At 38.0% G+C, this 12,018-nt stretch overlaps 1 protein-coding gene across 1 annotated transcript in view; it reads right to left on the reverse strand.

Annotated features, from left to right (window-relative positions):
• Window positions 1-12,018, reverse strand: part of NBAS (neuroblastoma amplified sequence) — a 406,203-nt gene that overhangs the window by 374,640 nt on the left and 19,545 nt on the right. Inside the window, exons 7-8 of the mRNA XM_011942078.1 lie at window positions 3,331-3,464; window positions 179-312 (exon numbers count right to left, since the gene is read on the reverse strand). Of these exons, the coding sequence (XP_011797468.1) occupies window positions 179-312; window positions 3,331-3,464 (268 nt within the window). The remainder of the gene's footprint in view (window positions 1-178; window positions 313-3,330; window positions 3,465-12,018) is intronic.

Here is a 12,018-nt window from a genome sequence, read left to right on the forward strand (position 1 = left end):
CTAATTGTAGAATCCAAGTGGAAGTAATGGGTGTTCACCACACCACTCTTTCAACTTCCCTATTATATTTGCAATTTTTCATAATAGACAGAAAGAAAAAAAAGAAATACCAAAATCTGACATTAAACCAGAGAAATAAATAATATTTCAAGTACGGCTTCCCAAAGTACATTTTTACCTTACAAGGTAACTTCTAAGTTCTCCTCGGTAATTGATGACCAGGAGTTCTGCAGACCACTGTGCACTTGCTTTATATTCTAAAAAGATCAACCCAGCAATGGCATAGCTTAAGTCACCTATAAAACTAGATGCCTACAGAAGAGGAGGAAATTAAGTTACTAAAAAAGAACTAGATAAAAGTTGACACATTAATAATTAGAAAATATCTGATATACTGGCTTCAGGTATACTTTATGTAAGATAACTTCAGAATTGCTCTGTATACTAAAGAATCATGCAAGTCAGAATGCCTAGATCTAGACACCCAAATCTAGACCATCCCTCTCAGACACAGGCTGAAACCACAGCAGTCCCTCTTAAGAAGATGTTCACCTACATAGTAAATTTCTATTCAGATTTTATGTCAATTACAGAAAAAAATAAAGATAATGCCACCATTCAGCCTCCAAAAACTCTAAGAACTTGTTTAAAGATAGAAGTTTCCAAATGTTAACTTTCCCTGCCAGCAATAGCATGTGGCAAAAAAAAAAAGTCTCCAGTTTCCATTTGCCTAATCAGCAACCTAAAGGAAATGACACATAAAATACTCACTCACTCAACGTTAACCTTTCTCCATTAACTAAATACCAGGCTAAACTGCTAAAGATTTGAAGGCCTGGCTGGGTGCGGTGGCTCAAGCCTATAATTCCAGCACTTTGGGAGGCTGAGACAGGCGGATCACAAGGTCAGGAGATCAAGACCATCCTGGCTAACACGGTGAAACCCCGTCTCTACTAAAAAATACAAAAAACTAGCCAGGCAAGGTGGCGGGCGCCTATAGTCCCAGCTACTCAGGAGGCTGAGGCAGGAGAATGGCGTGAACCCGAAAGGCGGAGCTTGCAGTGAGCTGACATCCGGCCACTGCACTCCAGTTTGGGCAACAGAGCAAGACTCTGTCTCAAAAAAAAAAAAAAAAAAGATTTGAAGGCCTGTACACCTTGGGAAGCACACAAAACAAAGCTTATAAAGCTTATCACCCATGAAGGGGATTCAAATACACCAACCCAAAATATGCCACTTTGGCATAAGGATTATTTTGAGTTGAAGGCAACTGAGAATCAACAGATGCAGGAAAAATTCTTTGCCCTCCCCTTAAATGCCTAAAAACAAGGCACAAATTTCTCTTTGTGAAAGTGCTCCTCAGTACCAGGAGGAGGAGATGGATTCATCCCTGGAGACCAGAAGTCATACCAAGATGAGTCTGTGCAAACTGACATTATTAAAATCCCTTTCTTCCATGAATTTGTCCCATGCATTTCTTAGTCACTTTCCCACAACTTATCACCTGAAAAAGCCAAAATTCCCTTTCCTTTGTCTAGTCACATCTCAACAATTTATATTCCTTTATTAAAAAGGTATGTAAGACTGGATGGGGTGGCTCACATCTGTAATCCCAACACATTGAGAGGCCAAGGTAGAAGGACCACTTGAAGCCAGGAGTCCAAGACCAGCCTGGACAGCAAAGCAAGATCCTGTCTCTACAAAAAGTTTAAAAGATTAGCCAGGTGTGGCTTTACTGTGATCACTATCATTACACCACTGTGCTCCAGCCTGGGCAACAGCAAGACTCTATCTTTAAATAAAAGAAAAAATGGTATATAAGCCTGAGTCTAACCACTTCTTTGAGCTTTCACATCTTTTCTGAGAAGCTCCCTGTACATGTAAAAACATTAACATCAATAAAAACTCTACAACTTTTCTCCTGTTAATCTGTCTTTTGTCAATTTAATTTGCAGGCTCCTACTGCTAAATTTAAGCAGGCAGAGAAAAAGTTTTTCCTCCCAAACCCCCCTGAATGGTTCCTCATTGTCTAGAACCACACAGTAAACACTTAATGCATGGCTAGTCCGAACTGAGATATGTCATAAACATAAAAATACACACCAAATTTCAAAGATTTAAAATCAAAGAAAGAGCATAAAATATCACATTAATAATGTTTTATATTGATTACATGTTGAAATAATATTTTGGATATATTGGATGATATAAAATATAGTATTAAATAAATTTCACCTGTTTCTTATTTTAGTTTCTCATTGTTAAATAAACTTAAATAACAGTTACAGCTAAATAAACTTCACCTGTAGTTATCGTATATGTGACCCAATATAAAATTACATTTGAGCACACATACAGCTCGCATTGTATTTCTTTTAGCCAGAAACAGTCTAGAAAATAAGAACCCAGATTCCTTAGTTTGGCTAAGATTCCCAGAATATGAGCACAACACACATTTTTACTTTCTCCACTCATTATTTCTGAAAAAAATCATTCTCTGTATCATTGGTTTTCAACCCTAGCTTCTCACCAGAATCAGCTGAAAAGCTTATGAACAGTATTAATACCCAGGCCCCACACAGATCACATGAATCAGAATCTCTGTGAGTAGCGCCTGGGCAATCTGGTAATTCGTTTTTTTATTTTCCTTATAAAGCTCCCCAGGTGATTCTAAGATACAGCCAGAGTGAGAACCACTGTTCTAGCTGACCCTGTATCTTGTTCAGTCGATGAAGAAGGATACAAACTAAAAAGCATGAGATTCCTAGAAGAGACACTATTAACGGAATTGTCATACAAAAGTCATTTTGTTCCCACTCAATCTTAGTTTTCTAGACAAACTGAGAACAACATCTGCCCAACCTACTCAAAGGGCTGCTGTGAATATAAAATCATAATATATATCAAAGGCATTAATAAAGAATAAACTAGCACACAAATACAAATTACTACTACCATTTGTTTTTCTCTACTCTCCTTTTCAATTTCTATTTCCTGTAAGGTAACAAATTCCAACTCCTCTTGAAGTTGTTCCTGTTGCGACAGACCACTGACTTCTTTCCATCACTAGAGCTTTATAACAACTTTCTGTACCTATATTTAGTGTTTACTTACTACCACGTGGTTTACATCTGGATAGCGTATCACAAAATACAAGGAATAAATATTGCATGTATATAGATTTCTAACTAGATTCTGGGCATCTTAAGTCCACAGCTTATTATTCTGATTTATATTTGTATTATCCTCCCCTTCACCCTCTTTTATTCAAGTACCTATACATACATGACATTGAAAAAACTATGTTTTCAATTTAAGCTATGTACATACCGGGGAAATGACAAAGAGTTCACTTCCCATGAGATCAAACACCCTCACGGTTCCTGTGCTTTCAGCATAGGCCAGGAGGGTACAATCGTAACTCCACGCTACCCGTCTCCACTGGGGTTTCGGGTCTTTCGGAACTGGAACGAAAGAGACAAGAGGTGCTTTTAACAATATATTACAAAGACAGTTAATGCTTTTAGTAACTGCAACTAAAGTAAGTATTCAAGTATAATAATTACATCGTCTCCTAAGGATCTCTAATAATGCTTCCCTCAATAAAAAAGAGCAGTTTCCAGAAATACACTTCAAGTAAGAGTGGGAAATACAAACCACTGCCAACCATGCCCTATTTATTGTAGAAGCAAAGTCTACTGATGCATGGTCTGATGAATGCTGAGCAGCCCCTGGTCTGGTAAAGGCCCAGTAATAATACACCACAAAATACCTGTAATATTGAGAGAGATCTAAAGCATACAGAATGGGCAGACAATATTAACAATTCTAATCCAATGAGTTTCACTCCTCTAAAAGCAAAAAATAAAAATTGCAACTTGATCTTTTAAATACATCAAATACAGATGCCAAGATACAAATTGGGACTACAATAACATTGTATTAGAAAGGGGAGGAATATATACACATATATATACACACATATACATACATATATATATAGAAAGAGGCAGGTAAATCAAGGACTCATGAGTCAAATCACACAATTTCAAGATTTTGTTAACACCTTAATAATTCTAATAACTCAACAACTGAACTTTTTTCTGTTCTGAATTTTCAGTAAAATAGAGAGAAAGGCTACCAGCTGCAAAAGAAAAAAAAGAGGATATGAAACTCTAAGTTAGATTTGTTTGAGGTTTTTTATTGTTTTGTTTTGTTTGCTTCAGTTTCCTCTTATTGGAATTTCAGAACTGAAGAGTCAGGTAGACAGATAAGTGTTCTTCCTTTCCCAAAAAGAATTCAAAATGATTAGGAGATTCAAGGTGACACCTCGAGTCAAGAGTAGAACAAAACCCAGAACATCAGCATCCTGTCTTCCCATGCAGTGCAGGTGACATTACAACATGCCGCCTCTCCACCAGGGCCTTACAATTGCCTCAAAAATGCTCCAGAAATGTATGGCCTTCTCTTGATGCCTCTGCTACTATCCCAGCTCAGGTCCCACCATCTCCTGCTTGACCTACTAACAGGTCTTCTGCCATCTGTCTCTTCCCTTCTATTCCTTCCTCCATACTGTCAAAATGATATCTTTCTAAAATAACAAGATAAGCAGATCACATTCTTCTGCCACTTTAAAATCCCTGAAGGTTCTCCATTTCCAACAGAATCAAGTCCAAACTCCTCAATATATATGAAAGGCCCTTCACAAAAGGCCCCATTGTAGCTTTCCAGTTTTGCCTTCTACCACTTCCTCTGTCATATACCTAATAACCCACTCATACCACGCCAACCTGGCAAATGAGCAAATATGTGCCTTTTTTTTTTTCTGAGACAGAGTCTCACTCTGTTGCCCAGGCTGGAGTGCAGCGGCACAATCTCAGCTCACTGCAACCTCCATCTCCTGGGCTCAAGCAATTCTCCTGCCTCAGGCTCCTGAGTAGCTTGGATTACAGGCATGTGCCATTACGCCTGGCTAATTCATTTGTATTTTTAGTAGAGACGGGGTTTCACCATGTTGGCCAGGCTGGTCTCGAACTCCTGACCTCAGGTAATCCGCCTGCCTCAGCTTCCCAAAGTGCTGGAATTACAGGTGTGAGCCACCGTGTTCCGCCCATATGTGCATTTTATACATATTGCTGCTCTACCCAGGCTGTTCATCTCCACTCTTACTCATCCTTCCAGGTCTAGTTTGTTACCCCCTCCTTCCTTGACACTCTTGCAACTGGCTGCTCTGTGACCCCAAATATTCTGTACATACTTCTTGCATAGCATTTATCACATCATATTATTGTTTACATAATTATTTGCCCCACAAGTCTCTGAGCTCATTGAAATCAGAAACAATGTCTTATTCAACATTCTGTTCCCAGGATCTGGAACACAAAGTGATTAACGTTTCACTAATAAGTGACACCTATATCTCTCAGGAAAAAAATCTCTATTAACACGGCAAGGTAATGGTAAGGACCATCCCTCCAGGACTACCAATGAAATGTGAATTCTATAACGGAAGTCATCTATCTACCTAAAAGAAATAATGTGTAGAGTTCAGACTTCCCTTTACTTCTGTAATATACATTCTGGGAATATATGGGGAAAGTATACCAGACATCACAAGTTTCTTCATTTTGATTATTGATCAACAGGTTAAAAGCACACAAAAAAATCCCAGAGAGGTCATTCAGCATGGATAAGTTTAATTAATTTTATTAAAGCCTAACAAGATACTGCATACACTCTGGAACAGCCATTTTTGTAAGTGGGAATAATTTTTTTAAAAAAATCAGTTCCCTGTCTTTAGACTGCTAAAATAAAAAACCAAACTTCAAAGCAGACATAGGTGCAAAATAGCAAAAGAATAAAAAACTGGCAAATGCACAGATGCTACATAAAAACCAGCAAGATGACAATTTTGCCCTGAAAAATATTTATGTGCTAAGGAAACACTGCCATGTGATAACAGATTTTTCCTCTTATTTCATTTTGATAAGATAAATAGATTCTATGCACTACACTGCATCTGCAAGGGATTTGCTTTTACTATTACTTCTAGTTACAACCAGTAACTCCAGAAACCTCAGCATGTGTTTTGACCCAGATAAAAATATATTTTCATTACAAGATAAGATCTCACATAACAATGTGGAAATAAAGACTTTATCACTGGATTTTTCCAGTTGCTCGTGTGGCTTGGGAAAGAAATGAACAGTACAGATTTTTACAAAGTAGGTGTCAATGAAGTTGTCTGAAAAGTGTGCAAAAAACTCTGATGGTAAAAGTTAACCAGCAAATTGACAACTGATATGTGCATGGTGAAAAAGTTTACACCCCACTGATAATTTCATCAGCTATAGCTCCTCAAATCTGCCCAGTTGCCAAGCTCTTTCTCACCTCAGCGCTATCTCTGCCTGGAATGCTCTTTCTCTAACACTCCACTGGCTTTTTTTCATCTTTCAAGCTTCACTTTAAATAGCGCTTCCCTAGAAGGCATTCTGTTACGACCCTAAGTAGCCTCTGAGCCCCATTATTTTTCACCAGTCCAATGATTTCATGTCCTTCACAGCTCTTACATCAAATAATTATACATTTGTTTGTTATGTCAGTCCGTTTTCATGCTGCTGATAAAGACATACCTGAGACTGGGCAATTTACAAAAGAAAGAGGTTTAATTGAACTTATAGTTCCACATGGCTGGGGAAGTCTCACAATCATGGCAGAAGGCAAGGAGAAGCAAGACCTGTCTTACATAGATGGCAGAAGACAAAGAGAGAATGAGGAAGATGCAAAAGCAGAAACCCCTGATAAAACCATTAGATCTCGTGAGACTTATTCACTATCACGAGAACAATACGGGTGAAACTGCCACCCATGATTCAATTATCTCCTACTGGGTCCCTCCCGCGACAGTGGGAGTTATGGGAGTACAAATCAAGACGAGATTTGGGTGGGGACACAGAGCCAAACCATATCATCTGTCAGACTTTTTATTGTCTGCCTTATTTGTTAATCTATAAATTCCAAAATATCAGGAGCTGTGTCCATTTTGTTCATAATGTTTATGACCAGTGCCTAGCACTCTGGTGGGACATAACAAACACCCAAATTCTCAAGGAGCAGACTTCAGTCCAGTGCCCATTTACCCAAACTAGAAATGGAAATGAGCAAGGATTTAAAAATAATAAACACTGGGTTCTCGTCTCAGTGCTACCACAAGACGCCTGGGTATGACCCTGGGTATGGCCTCAGTTTCCTCATTTTCATAGTGAATTCGATGAACAATCTCTCATATATGTACATTCTTTACTTCCAAGTTAAGAACCAGTGAGCAAGGGCAAACTAGTGGGAATGGAAAGACATCAGAGAAGCCAAATATGTAAATGTTTAATAGTGTCGCCAGAAGAACACAAGAGAAAAACCTTAACAATTATACAATAAGAAAGGCCTAAATATAAGAAATTCTGACTTTATAAAGAAAAAGGTGACAAATGGTGGATAGAGGGAGGGAGGGAGGGAGGGAGGAAGGAAGGTGGGAAAGAGGGAAGGAGGGAAGGAGGAAAAGAGGAAAAGGAGGAGGGGAGGAAGGGAGGGAGGGAATTCTCTATGGAAAAAGATGCCACAACAAATTTAAAACAAATCAATTGTGTAAAAACAATAGCCATAAACTTTGCAAATTTGAAGAAATCTACAAACTGCTTATCTAGAAGCTTAATGAACTTAAAGCAGGATGAACTCGAAAGCCATCAAGGCACATGATAATCAATGTCTGACAAACAATAATAAAGAGAAAATTTTAAAGCAGACAGAGGAAAGACAGACACCTTATATCTAAGAAAACAATAGCAATGACTCCCAATTTCTTGTCAAAAACAGAACAATGACATCTTTAAAGAGCTGAAAGAGCCAGGTTCAATGGCTCATGCCTGTTATCCCAGCACTTTGGGAGGCCAAGGCGGGCAGATAACGAGGTCAGGAGTTCGAGACCAGCCTGTCCAAAATGGTGAAATCTCATGTCTACTAAAAAATACAAAACTTAGCCGGGTATCGTGGTGCACGCCTGTGATCCCAGCTACTTAGGAGGCTGAGGCATGAGAACTGCTTGAACCCAGGAGGTGGAGATTGAAGTGAGCCAAGATCGTGCCACTGTACTCCAGCCTGGGTGACAGAGCAAGACTCTGGCTGGCCAAAAAAAAAAAAAAAAAAAAAAAACTATATCTAATACCTGCACTATATCCAAGAACCAAATTCTTTTAAATGTGAAACATTCATGAACACAGAATATATGCTAGGCCATAAATCAAGCCTCAATAAATGAAAACGGTTAAATGCTCTTGTTTATGTTCTCTGGCAACAACAGAATTAAATTAGATGTAATTAACAAAAAGATGCTTATATTAGAATAGGCTTAAACGTTTATATATGAAAAAAAGTTTAAATTCAGTAATCTAAATTTCCACCTTCCATCTACAACAATGAGAGCAAATTAAATCCTGCATGCAGAACAAAGGAACTAATAAGGGCAAAAATCAAGGTAAGGAAAAAAAGAAATCCACAAAATCCAAAATTTTTTTCTTGAAGAATATTAATAAATGGACAAAACTCTGGCCTGACTGATTGAAGAGAGAAATACCAAGTACAAATCTCAAAACCAATAGAGGGGACCATCAGTACAGATCCTACAGATAGAAGGGTACTAGCGAATATTATAAACATTAAGCAAATAATTTCTACAATTTAGGGAAAAACTCTACAAAAACTAAAATAAAAGTAAACTAAAATTTTTAAAAGCCTTATTAATCTATTTTAATTAAACTCAAAATTTTAAATTGATTAATTTAATTAAAAGACTGCTTACAAGAAAACTCCAAGTTTCACTGGTGAATTCCATCAAACATTTAAGGAAGAAATAATTCAATTCCACACAAACTGTTTCAGAAAATAAAAAAGGAGGGAACACTTGCCAACCCTTTTCAAACCAGCACTATTCCAATACTAAACCAGAATGACATTACAAAAGAGCAATCTAGATACCAATATCCTTCATGAACACAGATGCAATAATCTGCTATGTTTTATACAATTATCCGCATAAATGCCTGATGATGATTTTCCTTGCTGGTGGAATCAAATACAATATCTAGTTGCTTGCTGCTCAGAGATCAAGTTTATAAGCATTTCCTGGATTATCTGGATAGCTGGAAGACCATGTCCTAACACCTAAGTTGCTATCCAGTAGAAACGATCAAAAAAGATACTCTGGAAAGTGCTTGCTAAATTTCAACCTAAAAATAACTCTTTTTTAACAACCTGTCTTTAAGTGAAGAAATCAGATTACAAAACACTTATTTTCATAGAACATATCTTCAGTAACAGGTACAAAAAAAATCTATGAAACAACAGATAATAAAGTGTTGATAGTATTTATCTCTTGGTGCTGAGCTTATTTTTCTTTTCTACTTTTTGCTCATTTTAAGTTTCTAAAGTTTCTACGAAGAATGTGTATTATTTTTTCAATAGGAAAAAATCACTTTCTCGAAACTTACAAATAAGGGAAAACAGTTATCATATAATCTGAGGACCCTGAATCACAATTCTGGAACAAAATGCTTCATTTCAAAGTCTGGGTGTTTCAGTCAGGCCCAGTGGCTCACAACTGTAAGCCCAGCACTCTGGGAGGTCGAGGCAGGTGGATCACTTGATGTTAGGAGTTCGAGACCAGCCTGATCAACACGATGAACCCCAGCTCTACTAAAAATACAAAAATTAGCTAGGCATGGTAGCAGGCGCCTGTAATTCCAGCTACTCGGGAGGCTAAGGCAGGAGAATCACTTGAACCCGGGAAGTAGAGGTTGCAGTGAGCCTAGATCACATCACTGCACTCCAGCCTGGGTAACAGAGTCAGACTCTGTCTCAAAAAAAACCAAAAAAACCAAGTCTGGGTGTTTCAAATAGTCTATGCTTGCCAACCTTTTTCCTGTCAACACACCCAGAGAAAATCATATTTGTATGGCATCTAACAGTAAACTGATGAGGCTGCTGGAAGCCAGAGGCAACCAGTAGAGGCTCACGCTGTCAGAGTGCCCACCCAGCCACTGGAGGGCTGATGGGACCTCACCATACCTATAGCAGGCAAGTTGCTGCGTACAATTAGGAAACTCCCATTTATGGTATCTCAAAATCAAAAATATGAAAAAAATCTGTTGATTAACAGAGTACAACTCTTTTTAAAAACTCTAATTTCATGTGCTATTTTCAGGTCATTACTCAGGTAGAAGGAGAAAACTGAATTACTATTTATGGCCTAACAGAGCCAAAACAAGTTACAATCCACATTTAAAACATTCTCAAATGGCACGTATTTTATAAAACAATAATTGAAAAATATCAAAGTAGAACCAAATAGCTCCTATTTCAGTTTGTAGACTCTGCAATATGTAGTTTCACAAATGCATTAACAACAATCTGGCTCCTTTTCTCCAGGCACACACATGAGATATCATTTGGCATATGGGAGTTATTCCCATAAAGATGAGTCAGATAACAAGCAAATGATCATTACCTCACATTATGTGAAATGGAAAGAAGCCATTAATGCAGTATTAAGGTCATAAATTCACACACTCAGAAGCCAACAAAATAAAACATTAGCTCTCAAAGCATTATCTTCTTATCCTTGCTGCCACATTAACTGTACACACTAAAAACTCTGACAAATATTATAATTTGTATGAAATACAGAAGGGTAAAGCTCCCCATTTTCATGTTAATTTGTAGATTTCTTGGTTTACTTACTGGCTAGGATCAGGTGTCTAATGCCAAAGCTCAAAAGAACCCTGTATATCTGAATCACTCCAACACTCTAAGCATGCTCCTCAGAAACCTATCCCAGGCCCCCCAACCCCAGTGAAAGGCCGCACCAGAAAAAAGGCAGTCGAACACCCACCAAATTATTCTTCTGGGAACTTCTTGACCTTTACACGATATTTAGGCAAGGCCTGGTCTACTCTAATAAGCACTGGTGAGGAAACTACAGAAGGTATATTCAGAAAGGGCTAGAGCCCCAAGCTTTAGATATTCACATTTAAATACTACCTCCCCTTCTATTACTCCCAAAAGGGTTAGGCAAACAGGTCTTCTTATCCACCCTTACTGTTCTACTCATGCTATGTATACACATGTATACATAAGGAATAAAAAATACTAATGCCACGATAAGCATCCACAAATTTATATATGGATCATTATAATATATATAATATAGACAGTGTTATATATAATAAATATATATACACTCTTGTGAATTTCTAAAGTTAAACAAGAAACAAGCAAACAAACTTTGTTGGTATATTCGTTCATCCATAAAAACCATTTGAATAGTTCCCAAGTGCTATTATCCACTTGATAGGGTCAAAACTTGTGTGCCTACAGTATGTCAGGCACCATGCTAAGCACGAAAAAAAAAATGTACGTTGAGTAAGATATGAACCCTGCTGTCAAATAATTTACAAACTAACTGGGAATCCAACAAGTAAATCAACAATTACAAAAGGAAATCAGGCAAGGCGCAGTGACTCAAAGCCTGTAATCCCAGCACTTTGGGAGGCCGAGGAGGGTGGATCACCTGAGGTCAGGAGTTCGAGACCAGCCTGGCCAACATAGTAAAACCCCATCTCTACTAAAAATACAAAAAATTGCCAGGTGTGATGGCACGCACCTGTAATCCCAGCAACTTCAGGAGGCTGAGGCAGAAGAATCACATGAACCCGGGAGGCAGAGGTTGCAGTGAGCCGAGATCACACCACTGCACCCCAGCCTGCACGACAGAGCAAGACTTCGTCTCAAAAAATATATAAAAATCAAATAAATAAAAAAGGAAAGCAGAAAAAAGAAAGTAAGTGTTGTGACATAGGCACAAGCAACTAGTTGGGAAACATGAAGATGTACAAATGGTGGGAACAAATACAGGGAGAAGAGCTGATGCTTGACCTAAAACATACGAGACTAATTAATTCTATATAAAGG

The sequence above is a fragment of the Colobus angolensis genome, unplaced genomic scaffold (assembly GCF_000951035.1).
Source record: "Colobus angolensis palliatus isolate OR3802 unplaced genomic scaffold, Cang.pa_1.0 Scaffold205, whole genome shotgun sequence".
Lineage (NCBI taxonomy): Eukaryota > Metazoa > Chordata > Mammalia > Primates > Cercopithecidae > Colobus > Colobus angolensis.